Here is a 20508-nt window from a genome sequence, read left to right on the forward strand (position 1 = left end):
GAAAGGGAGGACAATGTAGCTAGTCACATGGAATAAATCTATTTCAGACTTTCAGCTCTTAATCACATTAATTAGCACTTCCGACAGATGGTTAATTCAAAGGTTTCAACTGAGAGCTTTTAGAATTAAAGAGCAACCTTCAATGCATGGAGGGAACCAATTAAAAGCTTTTAGGCAAAGTAGCATCATCAGCTAGACCATTACTGATACAATGTTACCCTGGCAACAGCCACTTTACTGCAAGAGCTAACAGGCACCAGCTCAAAAAGCTTTAAGTATTTAAATACAGCACAGAATGCCAAAATCCTGCACCCTTGACAGACGGTAGCATTCTAGAAGCTTTCATCCAAAAGCTTTCACTTGAAAGAACTTGTGTTAGTCATCCATCACCAACCCTTTTATCTAAAACCTTTTGAACGTTTTCTTAAAAAGGTTTTAGAAAAGCTTGCCAGAATCTAAAAGCTTTTCAATTAGTCATCAGTCATGAACTCTCAGAGATAAGATGTTTAAACCTTCCTCTCACGATATGTTGATGTATTTCCAAAATGGCAGCTTGTAACAGTGGCAGCAGCAGTTCAGCTGCTCAAATAGACAAACCAAAGAGATCAAGTAACTGGACCGAGGTTGAAACAAGTGCTCTGATACGTATATGGAATGAATATTTATCAGACCTTCGAACAGCCAAGAGAAATGCTAAAGTATATGAAAAAATAGCTGAAGAATTTTTTGAAGCTACTGGGATAAGTCGTGATAAGGACCAAATCAGAACCAAAGTTACTAATTTGACGTTTCAATACAGGTAAGCACTAAGTACATGTTGTAAAATATGATTAAACCTTAAATTCTTCTTTCTCTCAGCATTGATTTTCTGTATTACTACTGTACTGTTCATTAATGCTATGTATAATCAATCTCTCTGCAAAATGCCAAAAGCTCTTTATATGTTAAAGCACCTACAAAACTCAATTTTAATGTACGAGTGCAAAAAATGTTCAGCCACAGACTATGGATAAATCAAGGATCCTCAGAGCAAACTTAAATGTGTAGTCTATTAATACAATTTTGGTCATATTTATCTTCAGTACTCACTGGATTAAGAGTTTCTGTATTTGTGTTTCCTAACTGTATTCATCAAATTATTTAACTGGTGGTCTGTTGGATCAAGCAGTTGACACCTCCTTCAGGTATCAAGCCCTAAGGGGGCATTGGCGACCATGGACTTCAATTGGATTGGTCCAGGATTATGCAGTGGTTTGCCGTTGCCTTCTGCAGTATGGCTGACCAAGAAACTCTCCCAATCTTACCGCCTGCCATCAGATGTATTGGAAGGATTTACAAACTTGTTTGGCCATATTATGAATGCACCTTTCATGGCCATCAAGTCCTGATGTGGGACTTTAACCCAGAGGTAGGGATGCTACCTTTGTGTCACAAGACTTCCCATCATTTGGCCACCAAGTGGAAAATTTCCTTTCTTGAGCTCCAATACTACTTGATACACTGGGCCAAATTTTTGTCCCCATATGGAGGAAGGGAGACACGAAAACTTGTGCCACTGGCCTGCACACCAGCACCTTCCAGTTTCTGGACCATTTGCGCAGCGGTTGGATCGTGGGAAACTCTTTCGAGTTACCAACAGTCACAGATTGCAACTCTTTTCGAGTACAATCACAGTTCTTGGTTTCCGGGAGTGGGACATGAACCCACAACCCTCTGATTCAAAGGCGAGGGTGCTATGAACTGAGCCACAGCTGACACCTCTACCCCCCTCCCAGCAATCGACAGCCAATTAATTAAGGTAAGTTAATGGTCTATTAAGTCCAATTATCAGAGGCCAATTGGAATTATCCCATCAGCTGGCAGACCCCACCAGTGGGGTTGGGAACTGGCCAGCTGCCTTGAAGCAGTCTCCTGCCAGTGGACCAGGGGTTCAGCATTCTAGGAGTTCAGCATTCCAGGCAGTCTTAGAGTCCTCCCATCCTGCCTGACCACAGCTGCGGTATAGGCCACTTGGTGGAGTTTCCCCTCCATGATGGTGACCCAGCAGCTGTGGCCATTTTTTAATTGAAAAATTTTAATTCAAAAGTTGCTGAAAGGGCGCCTCAAGATGGAGGCACCTTCTCTCTCATACTTGAAATGGCTGCTACCCCTTCCAAGCTGGGGGGTCTCCAGTTCCAGCTTAGAGAGCTGACTCGCTGTCCTATGGCCACTAATTGGCCAATTCAGGGAAAATCACTCTGCTGGGTGACTCTACCCAACACAGTGTAGGGTCAGGGCCAAACACAAAATCCTGCCCTCTAAGTCACGTACCAAGGAGGTGAGAAGGTAAAAATAACTTAATACGAACTACCTCATTGCATTTTGACATTAAGTTCTTTATGTTTATTCTATATATCCTGGAACTCAGTGCTTACAAGGATGCTGGAATTGGAGACGATCAATGATTTCAAAAGGCAATTGGATAGGTACTTGAGGTAAATAAACTTGCAGGGATATAGGGATGGGACTGCTGTACAGAGAGCCGGCATTGACACGATGGCCGAATGGGCTCCTTCTGTGCTGTAATGACTCTGTTATCACAGTATCTTTACAGTGCAGGAGGCCATTCAGCCCAGAGTTTGCACTGGCTCTCTGAAAGAGCATTCCACCAAGTCCCCTGCCTTATCCCCGTAACTTTGCACATTCTCTCTTTTCAGGTAATGAATACCTCAATCGAACCTGCCTCCACCACCCTTTCAGGAGGTTTGTTCCTGACTCCAACCACCCTCTGGGTGAAAAATGTTTTCTTCATATTCCAAACATGGAATGCTGATACTGTAAAATAAGCAAGTCACATCTACCAAATGTCAAATAAGTGGAAGGTAGCAAATGTTACACCCCTGTCCAAAAACCTGGAGAGGAATAATCTGGATCACTGCAGACTAAGCTTCAAAAAAAAATGTTATATGAGAAAACATGAGTGAAGGTTTAGAAAGTGATGGGAAATTGGGGACAGACCAACGCAATTATATAGGGCAGGTCATGTTTGACAAAAATCACATTTTCCAAGGAATTACCGAGCCTATAGACAAAGGCAATGCAATAGATGTGGTACATATTACTTCTCAAAATTTTGATAGTGATGTGTAACACATCATATTAAAAGGCAACTGTAAATATGGATGCAGGACAGTGGACAGATGGAAGAATAGCAGGGGTAAATATGTTTCTTGAATTAGTAAGACATAGCTAGTGGTGTATCACAAGTATCTGTTGGGGATTCTATTGTTTTTTTTAAATGTAACAACACATTCAGTTGTATGCATACAGGGAATAATATCAAAATGTTCCAACTGCAGCAAATTCGGAGCATAGTAAACTGAAAGGGAGAATACAATTGACTACAGAAAGTATAAACAGCTTAACGGTACATAAGTGGCAAATGCAGCTCAACGTTGTCGGCCTTGGTTCAGTAATAGCTTCTGAGTCAGAAGGCTGTGGGCCAAGTCCCTCTCCAAAGTCACATGATCTAGGCTGACATTCCAGTGACGTACTGAAAGAGTGCTGCACTGTCAGAGGTGCTGTCTTTCATATTTACATCTAACGCTGGACACTGTTTTGAGCTTTGCAAGCAATTTGAGCAACAGCTGAAGCTAGCTGTTTCACACTGCTACTATGCAGTAGCAACACAAGTGATATTCGTCACTAACAGGATGCTGCCGTCAAGCCAAAAAGACGTCCTGCCTATCTCACAAATAAGTGATGTGCTATGTGAATTTCAGTGCCAGTGTGATGCTAGGTATGTAGGCTGTAAGTCCCAAAAGACTGGCAGATCATATCAAATAGCACGTCCTTTCCGCTGTTCACAACAGGCAAGGTACAGACAGTATCATCACTGAATCCCCCACAATCAACATCCTGGGGATTACCATTGACCAGAAACTGAGCTGGACGAGCCATATAAATACTGCAGCTACAAGAGCAGGTCAGAGACTAGGAATCCTGCAACAAGTAACCCACCTCTTGACTCCCCAAAGCCTGTCCACCATCTACAAGGCACAAGTCAGGAGTGTGATGGAATATTCTCCACTTGCCTGCATGAGTGCAGCTCCCACAACACTCAAGAAGCTTGACACTGTCCAAAACAAAGCAGCCCGCTTGATTGGCACCATATCCACAAACTTTCACTCCCTCCACCACCAACGCACAGTAGCAACAAGTGTACCATCTACAAGATGCACTGCAGGAATTCACTAAGTCTCCTTCAACAGCACCTTCCTAATCCACGACCACTACCATCTAGAAAGACAAGGGCAGCAGATGCATGGGAACACCACCGCCTGGAAGTTCTCCTTCAAGTCAGTCACCATCCTGACTTGGAAATATATTGCTGTTCCTTCACTGTCGCTGGGTCAAAATCCTGGAACTCCCTTCCTAACAGCACTGTGGGTGTAGCTATACCACATGGACTGTAGCGGTTAAAGAAGGCAGCTCACCACCACTTTCTCAAGGGCAATTAGGGATGGGCAATAAATACTGGCCCAGCCAGCAAAGCCCACATCCCATGAATGCATTTTTGAAAAAAGTAACCAACCAGCCCTTTCTTGCAAAACACAAAACACAGTGTCCAACATTAGATGTGATTTCACGATTGGACAACATTTACTAAATAATCCTCAGTCTGCTAAGAATTACACTGGCAACCAATTTAAGGTCATCAGTTGGGCTTGCAGTGTGGTGCATTTGTGTGTACTGGAAGCTACATATATTAATAGCCAGGGCCCTGTTATTTGCAGACAGCAAGAACATGTACACACATTGAGCCTGTTTCAGCTAAACAAAATAAGTGACAGCCATTCACTGATTCATTCCTCAGGGCAACGCCTTGACTAATCAGTGTCAAGCTGCCTGGTTTAAATTTCAAACAATGCTTGGCAGTTAACTGACAGTCCCCATTAAATGGTGCATTCTCCATGGCAACGCCTCTATTAATCAGAGTCCACCTGCCAACCAATCAGCATTCTCTTCTCATACAAGATAAAGTTGTTGCTTCCCCTGATGTTGGTATTCTACCAATTGTCCTGATGAACACAAGACGAAAAGCTTCGACGAAATGTTGTTTTTCAGTAATACTCAAATTACTGAAACTAGTCTTCAATTCCAGATTGAAAATGAATTCCAATTGAATTCAAATTTCACCAGCTGCCATGGTGGATTTTGAACTCATGTCTCACGAGCATTAGTTTGAGCCTCTGGAATACTAGTCCAGTGACATTACCATTACCCCACTATCTCCCCCTGTAAGCTGTTGGAGTTATGGAAAAATATAATGTAGATTCACCAGAATTACATCATTTGAGTATTTCTGGAAGCTGCATATATTAATACAACCAATTTAAATTTCAAACAATGCTTGGCAGTTAACTGTCAGTCCTCATTAACTGGTGCATTCTCCATGGCAACGCCTCTAACAATCAGCGTCCACTTGCCAACCAATCAGCACTCTCTTCACATACAGTATAAATTGTTGTTTTCCTCTTATATTGGTATTATTGCGAAGTGTCCTGATGAGTACAAGACGAAAAGCTTTGACATGTCTCTCTTTTCAGCAATACTCAAGTTCTGTGCTACCAAATGACAATTACATCATCGATGAGCTAACGGAATAATGATGAAAGTTGAAAACATGCTAGTGTATTCACTACAGTAAGGAAGTTAAGGGTGATCCAAAGGAAATGTTCAAAGTTTGAAAGAAGTTGGGAGGATAAATGGTGAAAAGTTATTTTGCCAATGACTCAAAAACATGAGGGCTTAAACTAAGGATTATACCAAAGCAGAATAATAGATTTTTTTTATAAGCAACAGATTATTAGAATATGGATTTTTAAAATTCATTTGTGGGATGCGAGCGTTGCTGGCAAGGTCCACATTATATGCTGATCCCTAATTACCTTGAGGTGGTGTGGTTGGCCACTTCTTGAACTACAGTCCATTTGTGTAGGTATATCCACAGAGCTGTTAGAGAAAGAGTTCCAGCATTTTGACCCAGCGACAGGGGCTGGGTTTATTGGTGATGGTGATGAACCTGCCCACCGGTTGGAAAACCAGTGCCGACCTTGCAGAGTTGGGGGAGGTGGTGGGCATTAAACGCCACTCCGCGTAGGGGCAGCAATATAATTCCAAGTCAGGATGGTGTGTGGCTTGGAGGTGGTGGCGTTCCCACGTGTCTTTGCCCTTGTTCCTCTGGGTGGCAGAGGCTGCAAGTTTGTCAGAGGAGCTTGGTGAGTTGCCGTCGTGCACCTTGTAGATAGTATACACTGCTGCCACTGTGCGTCTTTGGAGGGAGTGAATGTTTAATGTGGTGCATGGGGCGCCAATCAAACAGGCTTATTTTTCCCTGGATGATGTCGAGCTTCAAGTGTTTTTGGAGCTGCACTCATTCAGACAAGTGGAGAGTATTCCATCACACTCCTGAATAATACATTGCTTAAATGGCCATACATGCTGAGACAGTCATAGTATTTAATAAGGAATTAAGCATTTGAAGAATACTCATGTGTCTGTGGAAGTAAACAAGCAGATGGAATTACAATAGATCAGCTCTGATACGGAGCCTGCACTGACAATGGCCTTCTTCTGTGCTAATAGTTCACTCATTCTGTAAAGTCCCAAGGCCATAGTGAGGGTCTAATTCTTAGAGATAAACTGACATTGGAGTACCCCATACATCCGTTAAGTAGACTTTGACTGTTGTTTGAATTAATTATACAATGGAGATAGAGGTGCATACCTCATGGATCCATTTGGCAAAAAAGGCTTTATAGCTGAAGTCTGAATATAGTAATTTCACTTACAGTTTGGAGGATTAGATGACTTAGCTCTTAATACCGCCTTCCATTCTTTTAACAGATAGGGAGAGAATATAGTATTGAATCCCGGTAACAGACAGCAAATTTCAAGATGTCTGTGCACAAAGTCTTCACTACTGCTGAATGCCACTCTAAATGCTCTCTAGTAGGCATTTTATTCAATGTAGGAAAGCCATCATAAAAAAAAGTCTCATCCGTGTAACTGGATCTTAGCTAACGATAACAATTATATACGTTACCAAAATGCTGGACTGTTTACAAGACCGTTAAGGCAAAGAGGCCATTTTAAAACAGAAGGTGAAACAGAACATTCTGGAAAAGGGGGTAGTGAGCTCATATTAAACACCTCCAGCTAAAGACAGGCACATGTGATCTTGTTGCCATAGGGAAGAAAGTTAAACAGAAACCTATTCAAATCTAGTGACAGTTTTCAGAGCTGGGACAGCTTTTCAAGACACAGAGAGACAAAGCAGGACTGTTTTGCATTAACAACCAAACAGGATACTTGCGAGAGTATGTTTTCTGTTCAAAAGGGGGTAGAACCAATGAAACTTCTGGAGATTTAAGGAACAAGGAGTCACCAAGGTGGGCCTTGCTGGTGCAAGTCAGATCTGGAAAACTCCGGCTGAGTGGAATGACTTTCAAAGGACACTAAGAGTTACAACCTACCATGACAGAGATTAGTGAGCCTGCTGGAGAGCTGGGAGTAAATTTGGACCTTTTCTTGTAATGCTACACATCTGCCAGAAGTTCACTGCACAGTGAAAGGGGTTGCAAGATATATCTCGATTGAGTTAGTTAATTAATGCAAAATAATCTTTTTTTCTTTAGTTTGGTACTATCATTAATAGTTGCCTAATAAGTAATGTTTGACCTATGTTGATTTTTGTTTGTTGCAGTAAAAGTCTTAATGTGAGACCTTGTCCTTTGGTAATTTCTGTCTGTTGCTGGAAAATTTGTCTCTATTTAAGAGTTATCAGTCTCTATGGGGATTGTAACATATGCCATACACAAATTCTATATAATGCAATGAATGATTTGGGGCAGGATTTTCAGAGGCTGATGGGGGTGGGAACTGAGGCGGATGTGCAGGTACTTGCGCTGCCAGCGGGCTAGCACCATCCATCCATTTTGGGGGGGGGTCAGACATGGAATGGCTAGCCACCCACAAGCATGGGTAGCTTAGAGCAATTAGGGCCATTTATCAAAGGCTGGCTGGAAAGTTCCAGGAATGTAAGGTTAAAATCAGATCAGCCATGATCTTACAAAATGACAGAGCAGGCTTGAGGGGCTGAGTGGCCTACTCCTGCTCCTAATTCATATGTTTGTATGTAAGTTAATGCCTTGTCTTTCAATTAGAAAACTTAAAGCTACATGTGGAAATGTTGCTTCATCTTCATACTGGCCATATTACGAAGCTATCCACAGGATGCTCGCTCAATTCGCTGGGCAGGATGAAATCAGTACATCTGAAAGTGTACTACAGATACCTTCAGTTTCCAAATCAGAAGCTCCTTCACCCCCACCGAAACCAGCATCACTGCCAAACGTATCTGATGATGTTTTGCTATCCGAGGGAAGTTCTTGCGAGTCTGATCTCCCGGAAAATTCATCCAGTTTTCATTCTTCACAACTCAGGTGAGACAAATATAAGTGCTATTTACACTTTAATTCTGGGCTGAATCCAAATTAGAGAGTGACTTCGGTTTCTTTACTCTCAACCATTACATATAGACCAGTGGCCACTTACCAATTCAGTTGTTGCTGAAAAGGGCTCTACCTGGCAAAAAATATTTGCATTTGGCTAACCTAATAATAAAATTGCAACTGGCCATTGTCATTCATTCTGCTGAACACAATCTTCAAATTTACTAATATATCTTCTGATTATCAATTTCTCCCAACTGTCTCCATGTTTCTCTCCTCCTTAGGAGAGCTTTGCAAAACAGGCTGTCAAGTGACTTATGAATTGTAAACAATCCATCAGTCAAAATTAGGGTCCAAAATTAATTCCTAAGTGGAAATTCTCCGAAATGATATTGTTACACCAGATTTCCTCAATTCCCAATTTTTAAAGACCAGTTCCCAAAGAACATGCACATTTTTCAGATTCATCCCCATGCATTCAAAATAAGTATACTGCCATGAGCTGAAATTTTACATTTACGCCTGTTTAACAGTCCTCTTGAAGTTCTAATATATTTCTTGTAACTGACCTTTGTTTTATATTTGACCAATCATTTTAGGAAATATTTTACTGGACGTGGAAAGTTATAAAGTTTAAGCAATATTATTGACTGCATTATAGAACAAGTAAAATTAGGCTGAATATAAATCTGAATTAACATCCTGGTGAAAACTTAATTAAACCTGGAACATCAAACTAGGAGTGAAAAAAAGTCATTATTGTCCATTCCACGGTTTGGGCTCGTGATAGACCAACCTGTGTTTCTCCTATTTCAAGACCAACTCATTTCCCACAATTGCTGTTTTAGTTGGAATTTCTCCATATCCTTCATGATTGTTCCACCAAGGCTGTGTTCATTTAACTCTTCCCTGTAAGTTCATGACCTCTAAGAGGAAATACATAATTCTTCAAATTGTCTTAGCACTATTTTTTTTGCCACCTTATCCTACCCTGAGATTGTTTTCCCTGGTTTTATAAAATGGACTCCTCTGTATACAATTGGTTAATTCCCTTCGTGACTTCAAGCTTGTCTTTTCCTTCAATCTATTTATAGCTTTATACCGATAAGGTTTAATTAAAAGCATTTATAAATCACAATTCAATTCAGGCATGGAATTTAAACTTTAGATGAGGAGATAGAGAAATACTTGCATTGGGTGTTCTCTGAAGTGATCTAAAATTGGATCTTAGCCATTTGTCACTTAAATCAGTGAAGCAGCAGCCTCACAGAACTCACAACATTTTTCTATTTTTTAAATAACTGTATATATCTTCTTGGCATTACAAATGTGTAAGGCGTGTGTATTAAACAAGAAATCTTAAGCTAATTTCTCCCATTGTTGGCTAGTACCATCATTCTAGTGAAACCCGACTTCTTTCCCCTGTCCTTCTGTCACTGACCCTAACATGAGCAGGTGGGTTGGGGTTCATCCCATATGCATGGCTGGCTTCCAAAGAGATTTCTAGGACTAACCTTACTGTTCGACTGTAAATGCCTGTGATGCATTAGCAGGATTGCTACTGCGGACCACAAGAGGTTGCCAGACAGTTAATGGGGCCATGAGTGGCAAAGAACAGCTGACTGGCCTCCTAATGGGACTCAGCAGGAACCAAAGACTACTCAAGAAGCTAAGTGGGGACATGATTGAAGGGATCAGAGCTCACTGCAAGGTCCTCTTCTTCCATGGAACTGACCTCCCAGTCATTGCTCCTGCTACTGCCTGGCAGCCTGCCACTGTTCCCAAAATAGTAACCAGAGTGGGTAGACTGTTAGATATCGGGCAACCACCCTGCCACCATTTACATGTGGCTGACTGGAAATGAGTGGCCAACAGCAGGAGCAATGGCAACAAGGAGTAAATCCTGGTATTCTCTGCATGGCGACATTAAGTGTCATTGCACACATTTTTTCACTGTTCTCTGCTGTGATCATGCCCCACTTCAGGTGGAATTGTGTGGGAGATTCCAGGCCATTGTCACAATATTAGAAAAGAATAAATACTAAAAACTGTGTTCAGGCTGCCAAACTCACTTCCTCGAGCCTGCAAAGAAAAAATGTTTATTCAAGTCTGGCTGGATTTGAATCTAGGTCCCAAAGATGATGTATCACTTTCCAGCACATTGTGCCATCTAGTGCACTAGTTGATTACTTCATCCCACAAATGGTGGGTGATTTTTGAACTGCCGCCTGACCATTTCCCACCTAAATAATGCGTGATCAATAGTTCAAAATTGGTGAGGTATCTTTAGCAGAAAAATAAAGCAGTGGAAGACAAATTCTATAAAGTGATTTCAATTAAGCAGCAGCTTAACATATCCCTAACAGTCTTACTTTTACATCTCACAATCTACCGAGATCATTAGTTTTGTTGACATCAGTTTTAAATACACGAACAGGCAGTCGTAAATTAGGCACTGAACCTTTTAATTTACTGCATGAATTATAGGTAAGCACTCTGCATCTCTGTTCTATCATTGCAGATACGACCCACAACCCATTAAAAAGAGGAAAACATCAAATGCTGACTTACATAAGAAGCGTATAAAACTAATGGAATCAATGTTGGAAGAACAAAAGAAAATAAGTGCAGCCGTGGAGGAAACAAACAGAGAGGTGCAGAGAATCCTTGACCAACAAACTCTCCTATTAAATCAAAGCTTGCAGCTGCAGAAGCATATGCTACATTTGTTAGAAAAAGTAGTTTGCCAACATGGCGCAAAAAAGCCAAATGTCTTTTAAGTGCATTTGATTTAAATATCTAATTTTTAAAATGGTGGATAAACTAGTGTGCATATGGTCAATTACATGCAACATATTCAAGGTTTCAAATCTAATGGTCCTTATTTTCTACTTAGTACTCTGTTCAGCACTGATGCATCATCAGGAAAGTCATTTTTTTATCAGAGAGAAGCAGCAGCAATATTAGGCCATCTTGGCAATGCTCCCTAACCCCAAAGATAATAGAAGAAATGCAGTAGTTCACTGATAGAGATGGCTGAATCTTTATCCGTTAAAAACACAAATTGCTTGTCAATTTTTCCCTTCCTTTGTCACTAATAAAAATGGGTCATTTGAAATGTCATTTATCCGCATTTTTGAGGCAGTTACAGTCACAAAATTGGAAACTTAATGTTAAATGGGAATAAAGTATACATTTGGTGGTGACAAAGTAAGTCATGCTGAATTACTTAGGTTTGAAGGGCATACTACACAACAACACAGAAATAACAATTGGCCGCCAAAGAAGTTTGTTGATGAATTAGAACTGTGACATTACTAAATAAAGATTTCCCTATTTATTTAATTGACTTCAGATAGTTGGGATAAATATAATTTAAAACTAGCTTCAGTCAGCCAGGTTTCTCGAAAGATCCCATTGTTCTGTGGCAAAACTGGTGTGCGGTGACCCATGTTCAAAGCTGGCTGCATGCAATCACATCCAGTCATTATATTCAACATTAAGATGGCTTTTCTTTTTTGTTTCAATGCCTTTGTTCAATTAGATCAAAAAAGTGGTTTGTTGGCTGGAATAGTTTATTTGAAATGTTAACTTGTGTGTACTGAAGGCATGTGGAATAATCTCTATAAATGTTGTTTGGCCATTTAAGGGAAACTAATAGAGGAAGCAACAATACTCAAGACATTAACATCTCAACTCAGAAGGCATAAATCTCATAAATCTACTAAACTCTCATGTATGTTTGTTTACTTTCAGGAAACCACTGTAATGTTAAAGGCATCCCATGTTATAAGTTACATCACAATTTCTCAGCTTTAGTTCTTGCAATATGAACTGAAACTTCCAATGTCCATCTATATTATACTTTAAAATAACAAAATTCACCTTCATCAAGAAGTTCAATTGTTCATCAGGCTTCCAAAAACATTCTAAAGTAGATATAACCCCTTTGTGATTATTTATATGTTTTATTAAAGTAGTGTGCTCTTTCGGTATCTTGCTACATCTCACTGGTCTCTATCCGTTATTCAGTTTGTAAATAAATCTGACCAAATCATTTTAACTTTTACACTTGGTCTGATTGTGTGTTATTTTCTGTCTTTTGCAAGGGAGAGAAGAGCATGGTGATTAATGTACTTTCATTTAAAACTATTGATATGCCAGAATTAAAGGCTTGTTGTTAAAGATGGTATGCTAATCCCATGCAATATAAAGGAACTGATTATAAGAGATGGGGCAGAAATTCCCCCCCATCGGGGTTGTTGTGTAGGGGCGGGCAGGCGCGCCTTAATTGGCCCGCCCAGCATGACGCGCACCCAGATGCGCTCTGCACTCCCTGTGTGGGCCGGGGGGATTCCCTGAGTTGGGGCCTGCGCTGTTGCGCGCATGTGCGCGAAAGAGCGCAGAAATCTCCCCAAGGCACAGAGAGGTGCCTCAGCGAGACTACTTTCAGTTACGAAACATTGAAGAAAGGTTTAAAAAAAAATGTAAGGACATGTCCCAGCTCATGTGACAGTTTCACATGAGGGGACACATCCTTAAATTTTTTCAAAAAATGTTATTTAATTAATAAACCCTTCATGAAACCTCATCCCGCCCGTGGATGAGGTTTCATGAAAAATGTGAAGGCTCTTCGCCTGTCCGTCCAACCTTAAGGTGGACGGACAGCATTCTTAACAACTTTAATTACTTTCTTAATGGCCTTAATAGGCCTTTAACAGTTCAGCAACTGACAACCTAAATGATGTGCGGTGATGTCGGGATGCACGCCCAATGTCACTGCAAGTCATTTTACATGTCGTCGAGTGGGTCCCCCACCCGCTTACCAACCCAAAACATCTTCCCATAGTAAGCTTATGAAATTGCCTTTTAGCTGTAAATAGAACACAAAGGTGAGGGGAGAAAGCCTGACTATAACAAGTACATCATTATTACACAAAATTAGGCTTCAAGGGATTGGGGGCAACATGGCTTCAGAACTGGTTAACAGACAAAGAGTAAGGATAAATGAGCCATTTTTGAGGCAGCACACTGTGACTAGTGGAGCGCTTAAGGATCAGAATTGGGACCTCAGCAATTTTCAGTCTATATCAATGGCCTAGGGCCAGTATTTCGTCACGGAGAAGGGTATCAGGAATTGAGAGTTTTCCTGACCTTGTGATCCAATCTCTGAGCTGGGGGAGCCCATCGGCCCTATTTTCGTGTTGGCAAGGTGGGTATGGGCTGAAGACTGGCTCGCTGCCTCCAAGGCGGGTGGGTGGTGAAGCCGGCAGGTTAGAAGACCTACCACCATTTATTGGGACATCAGCCCCGTCTCAAGCCCTCAGCTTTTTAAAAAATTCATTCATGGGATGTGGGATTCGCTGGCTGGGCCAGCATTTATTTTCCATCCCTAGTTGCCCTTGAAGGTGGTTGCAAGCAGCCTTCTTGAACCACTGCAGTCCATGTGGTGTAGGTACACCAAAAGTGCTTAGGAAGGGAGTTCCACGATTTTGACCCAACACAGTGAAGGAAGGTAGACTACTTCAACCCCTCACCTACCCGATGCACCCTCATTTCTCCCATGATCTCTCCATTGCCCCTCACCTAGTATAGACTAGGTATGCAACCAATGAGCCGTATAACACTCTTAGAAATGATCATTGAAAAAAAAATCAGCCATTCACTATTTCCTTTGAAAAACATTACCCATTTTAACTTCTTCAGAAAGTTGTCAATCAAACACAGGCAGTGAAAGTTCTCTTGTGTCAATCTTCATTCCACTCTACACCTCTTAATCTTGTCCAAATATACATGCAGACATTGAAAAAAACTCTTCAAAGAAAGGTCAGGTTAATATAAGGTAATAAAGCTGGCAATCATATAACGCGAGAACCACTCTTCAATCTGTGTAAACAGGCTCCTGCTGAGCTAGGTCCATTACCCATTCTTGGGGCTTAGCCAAGCATTCACAATGAGGCCACCTGGCAACAATATCATCAGAAGCCATTTCAACAGGTGGCCAGATATCTATTTTCTCAGATGGCCTGAATAAAATGGGGTTGTTTACACAATTGCAAAGATGACTGCTGCTTTATTTGACTGACAGTTTTATGAGATTGTAATGATTTTGGCTATGAAGTGGTTTTTCAATACCTGTGTGTTTATTTGGTCAAGATTACGATGTATGAAGGATATTAAAACATTTCTTCAATGGGACTTTCACTGGCTGTGTTTGACTGAATGTTTTATGAGATTGTCAGAAGGGCACTTTTTTTCCAAATGTAATGTTGAATGCCTGATTTTTAAAAAAAAATTTCAAGAGCATATCAAAGACTTGCCAGTATTATTATAGGGCTCAAGGGTTCCGTACCAAATGGATACCAGAAAAGTGGATATGGAGAATTCATGGGTGGTATGGAGGGGGCATGAGGTTTTGGTGGAGGGGGTGAAGGCGGGGTGCAGGCTAGGGGTCTAACAACCATGTTGAGAACTGGGCCAATGTCCCGGCGGATAGAGGCATGCCTTCGAACCTGCCCACCTCAGCATTTGCCCACCTCTGTTGCCATCTCAGTTTGCATCAGCTGCCAGTGAGATTGTCTCCAGCCTGTGCCTGCCTCCTTGAGATGGAAAATACAGCAGGTGGGCCCTGTCAGGGTGGAAATGGGATCTCGGAGTTGGGAAAATTCCTGACCCCTGATTCCTGCCTCGAAGATGAAAATATGGCTTTGAGTCCATGCGCTGAATTTACAATGGCTCATGGAGGCAGGGCAGAGGGAAGGGTGAAAATGGGAGGGAAATCACACTGGGCTGGCTCCATGACACATTCTTGTCTCCACGGGATTTCGCAGGGGTTGGGGTGACAGAGTCATGGTAGGTACCAATTAAGCCCCTCAAGGGCTTAATAAAAGGCACTCTCCCAATACCAACTAAATGATCAAGTTGATGCATGGGGTACCCATTGCATCAGAAGGCCTTTCAGTGGCAGGCTGGGTAAACATCTGAGCTCGAGGCCCCATTCAACGCAGAAGGTGCTGATGAAAAACTCATCCGCAACAGTGGGAGTGCCTGTTACTGTGGTGGGCAGGTGAAGGGATTCTCCCTCATATCTGACAGCCCAAGCACTTCCGGCCCTCTTATTTACCCCAGCTGTGGCCGGTGAATGGGAAGGAAAGTGGAGTGCCAATCTTGGCCGCCTCCCATTTGTTTTCCAGACTCAGGAGACTGTCCACCATCCTTAATTGAATGGGGTTCCCAGAGGCAGTCACTTAATTGGCTGCCTCCTCCAAAATTGCCCTTTGGGTCCCTCTGGCGACATTCGTGGGTTTCAGAACCGCATTTCAACCTGACGGGATCCTGGGAACAAAAGTCCTACCTATTAAGTCCTGGATATGGATTCTTCCGATAATGTCAGGAATTACAAGGTGTATTTTTCTAGTTAAGGACGAAACAGTAATGGTATTAATTGAGAGAGGTACAACAAGGGCAAGTTCAAAGGAGTTTCTCTCCTGTGTACTTCCTTTTCAGAACAGCCTTCCCCATCCCTTGAGAGAATTAAGATTTCTTGTTTGGCTTCTTCATATATCCCAGTAGTTGTGGCTGATTTGTACAAAGCTAGTCCAGGCAGCAGTTTCAGACAGTTTTGATGAATGGTTTATGATGTCAATGGTGTTGATATTAATCCGGAGGTTAAAAAATAGATTACTTCAATAATCTGTACAAATTCTGCCACATCAGCTGTAAAATCTTATAAGGCTGAAGAAATAGATTCAAGACCAACTTGGCGAGATGACTTGGAGAGATGATGTTTCCCAAAGGCAAAAAGATCTGGCAACTGAGATTAATTTCTCAAGTTTTCCAAAAGCACCACTTTAGGTCTGCTAAGGTTAGAATTAAGAGTTCTAATAACTCTCAGTGTTGTGCTTGCATCAGATATGCTTCAATTGAAAGAACCTGAGGCATGGCTCACTTTCAATCAACACTCATGTATTTCAGAAGCCCATAGCAAAGTTTACTTGTAACTAAAGCTGTGGGCCCCAATGTAATTTCCCCATTATTTTGATATAATGATAAATATAGTTCAGTGGAGATGGTCTAGTTGGAGGAACCATTGCATGAAAAATCAAATCAAGACATTCATTTAAGAATTGCCCTACACTGAATTAACTAATTACAATGGGCCATTTTTATAAATGTTGGAGGAGATTTTTACACTGTTGGAAAACAACACAAACAGGCATAAGAACAGAAAATGCTGGAAAAACCCAGCAGGTCTGGCAGCATTTAAGGAGAGAGAAACAGAGTTAATGCTTCGAGTCTGTATGACCCTTCTTCAGAGCTGGCAAACAGGAAGTTGGTCACTGGGCAGTATCCATGGTAGAAAGAATTTGAAAACCTTAAATAGTAATGCTGACATGGTACGAGAGAGAGGATCTACTTCAAGTGCTGGGCCTTGACCAAGTAACACTCAAAATTTGTTTGATCAAGATTACTTTCAATGATTTACAGCTCAAAATTTTCCCAAAGGATGAAAGGAGGCTGCACGAAATTACTAGATTCTCTGTAAGAAAAGAAACTCATCAGAAATGCACTATTTAAAATTTGAACTTGCCAAGTAAACAGATTTGAACCTTTTCCTGCACGATTTATGTTTGTGTAGAAGTCACATTTCTACTTACGACATCGACAGTCGCCATTGTCTTTCAGCACTAAATTAATTCCTTACCCAGTCCAATGCCACTGTTATCCAGCAGGTAGCTTAAGTGATCAAACATGGCTCGTTGATTCTGGCGGCTGATGCGGCAGAAATAGCACAAGAATCGGCAGCAGTTTGTCACCATTCTGGGGAACCGTATCTCCTACAAGAAAAGGGTATACATCTCAGTGGAAGCTTAATGAACATTTTTCATATTTATGGAGTTCGCATATACCCATTTGCTGCTGTCATACTAAATATCTATTAAAATGAAGTTAAAAGATGTTTAAAGAGTTTAACAATAGTTTTGGAGTTATATGTAAAAAAGAAATACATCACTGAGGTCCCTTTGTCAGTATACTCTTTCGAGTTATCAACAGTCACAGATTGCAACTCTTTGAGTACAATCACAGTTCTTGGTTTTCTGGGAGTGGGACATGAACCCACAACCCTCTGATTCAAAGGCGAGGGTGCTATGAACAATTACTATTCCAATAAAAGCAGGAAGCTCCACCAGTATCCTGCTTAACACAATCACCTCTCACCCAACAGCAACCCAAATATAGCTGAATAGCTTGTGTGTCTCATTTGCTATTGTGGGACCTTAATGTGCACAATTGGCTGCTGTTTGGCTCCATAACAAGTGACTGCTTCTTGTTAGTAATTAATTGATTTGAACTGCTTTCTGATAGAGGACTGATGAGGCATTATTAAAAAAGTTATTTTTTCCTTCCTTGCTTTCTTGATAAACCAAACAGAAGGATGAAGTTGTATCTTGTACACTTGCATTTAATAGCATTTTCACACTCTGTAAGGAATAGCTACAGAAAATAAGGAGGGAAATTTCACAATCTGGTGCTCACACAAGAAAGTGACACTTGCAGGAAGTGCATCTTGGGAAACCACCAGCACAAGGCCTTAATTTTCAAGATGTCAGTTGTCAAGTGGAAATGCAAGATCACCTTCTAAAATTTCTAACATTATACATTATACAATATTATCTGCTGCAGACCTGTGTACTTTAATGATAATTTAGGATAATATTTACAAGTGGCGATTTCAATTTTGGCATTTTTTTCTTAAGAATCCATTCAGCAGTTGTAAACAGACCTTCTATATTCTCATTTTTAATTGGACCCTATTAATAGAATCACAAATCCACTATCCAGTTGGGATTTTAATATATCTTCTGATCCATCAATTAAGGCAACACTCTAATTTCATGATTAATATTCTAAAAACTGGGTTAACCATTAAACAGGACAGGGACTAAAATAAAACCAAAGAGAATTCAACAGTGAGCAGGAAAATTAGAGAAGGGACTACAGAGATTAGAACAAGCAGTAAAATTAGACAATGAAGTAGAGACATTTGCAAGAATAGGAGTAAGGTCTGTCTGCTTTTCAGAAGTTAGTGCTGTATTCTGACGAATGTGCAGAATGCAAAACCCTAACAATATAAAACAATTTTATAACATTCCCAAATCTGCTTGCAGAATTTAACCTGCTGGCTAGGGTTCTTAGTCACAAAATTATATCCTAGAACATCAGTGCATATACACGGTGTGTTCATCCAAAATTCCCTCTGTGATATTTTAGTGAGAATGTTAACCCATTTATAATAAGCTAGAAGATCGTCCTTGGCTTGGTTCATGGCTCGTTGGCAGTAACGCTGTTGTAAGGCAGGAGTTAGGTGAGAGTGACTGCCCTTGACATCAAGGCCGCACTTGACTAAGTGCGGCATCAAGGAGCCCTAACATAACTGGAGTCAATGGGAATCAGGGGAAAACACTCCACTGGTTGGAGTCATACCTAGCAGAAAGGAAGATGATTGTAGTTGTTGGAGATCAGTCATCTCAGTTTCAGGACATCACTACCAGAGTTCCTCAGGGTAGTGTCCTTGGTCTAACCATCTTCAGCTGCTTCATCAATGACCTTCCTTCCATCATAAGGTCAAAAGTGGGAATGTTCGCCTGATGATTGCACAATGTTCAGCACCATTCGCGACTCCTCAGATACTGAAGCAGTCCATGTCCAAATGCAGCAAGACCTGGATAACATCCAGGCTTGGGCTGAAAAGTGGCAAGTAACATTTTCGCCACAGAAGTGCCAGGCAAATACCATCTCCAACAAGAGAGAATCTAACCATCCCTCCTTTACGCTCAATGGCATTACCATCACTGAATACCCCACTAACATCATCTTGGGCGTTACCATTGACCAGAAACTGAACTGGACTAGCCATATAAATACTGTGGCTACAAGAGCAGATCAGAGACTAGGAATCCTGCGCTGAGTAACTCACCTCCTGACTCCCCAAAGTCTGTCCACCATCTACAAGGCACTAGTCAGCAGAGTGCTGGAATAGTCCTCACTTGCCTGGGAGAGTGCAGGTCCCACAACGCTCAAGGAGCTTGATGCCATCCAGGACAAAGCAGCCTGCTTGATTGGCACCACATCCATAAACATTCACTCCCTCCACCACTGACGCACGGTAGCAGCAGTGTGTACCATATACAATATGCACTGCAGGAATTCATCAAGGCTGCTTAGACAGCACCTTCCAATCCCACGACCACTACCATCTAGTAAGACAAGGGCAGCAGATAGATGGAAACGCCACCACCTGGAAGTTCCCCTCCAAGTCACTCACCATCCTGACTTGGAAATATATCACCATTCCTGCACTGTCGCTGAGTCAAAATCCTGGAACTCCCTTCCTAACAGCACTGTGGGTGTACCTACACTGCATGACCTGCGCAGTTCAAGAAGGCAGCTCATCATCACCTTCTCAAGGGCAACTAGGGATGGACAATAAATGCTGGCCCAGCCAGCGAAGCCAACACCCCATGAATGGATAAAAAATAAGTACTAGGATGGGAGAGTAGGGAGAAGGTAGCACATGTCTACTGAAAGGATTTGGAAAGTGGCTTTGTCAGAAATGTTTAATATATAGAAATGTGTTTAAATCTGGTTCCCAGTGAACTCAGCTTCCGTGGTGTTTCAGAAAGTCATAACCATCTGATAGTAGACATAGTTCGACACATTTTAAACAAACATAAAATCCCACTACATAGTTGGGTTTAATAATATTCTTGTCAATATTTTAACTTTAATATAATTTGCCTTTAATACATTGCGAACTTTGTTTCTAGTATTTAGGTTCTCAATTTAGTAAGATGCTAAGTTTGCTGCTAAAATAATTTAAAAAAAAGATTTGGAGTAAATTCATTTTTTTTTATTTAGCTGACTGATGATTTTCATACATTCTTAATTATTATTACTGGAAACTTTGTGGATTATGATTGGAACGTTCCACCCACTGAATAGTATTTAGGTA

At 41.2% G+C, this 20508-nt stretch overlaps 2 protein-coding genes across 2 annotated transcripts in view; one reads left to right on the forward strand and one right to left on the reverse strand.

Moving 5' to 3' along the window:
- LOC144671280 (ryanodine receptor 1-like) overlaps positions 1–20508 on the reverse strand; it is a 473493-nt gene that overhangs the window by 244064 nt on the left and 208921 nt on the right. The window contains exon 41 of the mRNA XM_078533089.1: positions 17200–17332. Coding sequence (XP_078389215.1) covers positions 17200–17332 — 133 coding nt within the window. The remainder of the gene's footprint in view (positions 1–17199; positions 17333–20508) is intronic.
- Positions 438–11398, forward strand: msantd1 (Myb/SANT-like DNA-binding domain containing 1). The gene is made up of 3 exons (XM_078533090.1): positions 438–799; positions 8208–8486; positions 11017–11398. The coding sequence occupies exons 1-3, from the start codon at positions 546–548 to the stop codon at positions 11273–11275; spliced, it is 792 nt and encodes a 263-aa protein (XP_078389216.1). The 5' UTR covers positions 438–545; the 3' UTR covers positions 11276–11398.

Source organism: Cetorhinus maximus, chromosome 32 (genome assembly GCF_964194155.1).
Source record: "Cetorhinus maximus chromosome 32, sCetMax3.hap1.1, whole genome shotgun sequence".
Taxonomy (NCBI): domain Eukaryota; kingdom Metazoa; phylum Chordata; class Chondrichthyes; order Lamniformes; family Cetorhinidae; genus Cetorhinus; species Cetorhinus maximus.

Excerpts from the sequence above, each read along its gene's own strand:
- msantd1 (XM_078533090.1), top strand. The coding sequence starts at position 546 with ATGGCAGCTTGTAACAGTGGCAGCAGCAGTTCAGCTGCTCAAATAGAC. Across the intron at positions 800-8,207 it reads AATTTGACGTTTCAATACAG|AAAACTTAAAGCTACATGTG; the intron begins GTAAGCACTAAG and ends TCTTTCAATTAG. Across the intron at positions 8,487-11,016 it reads TTTCATTCTTCACAACTCAG|ATACGACCCACAACCCATTA; the intron begins GTGAGACAAATA and ends CTATCATTGCAG.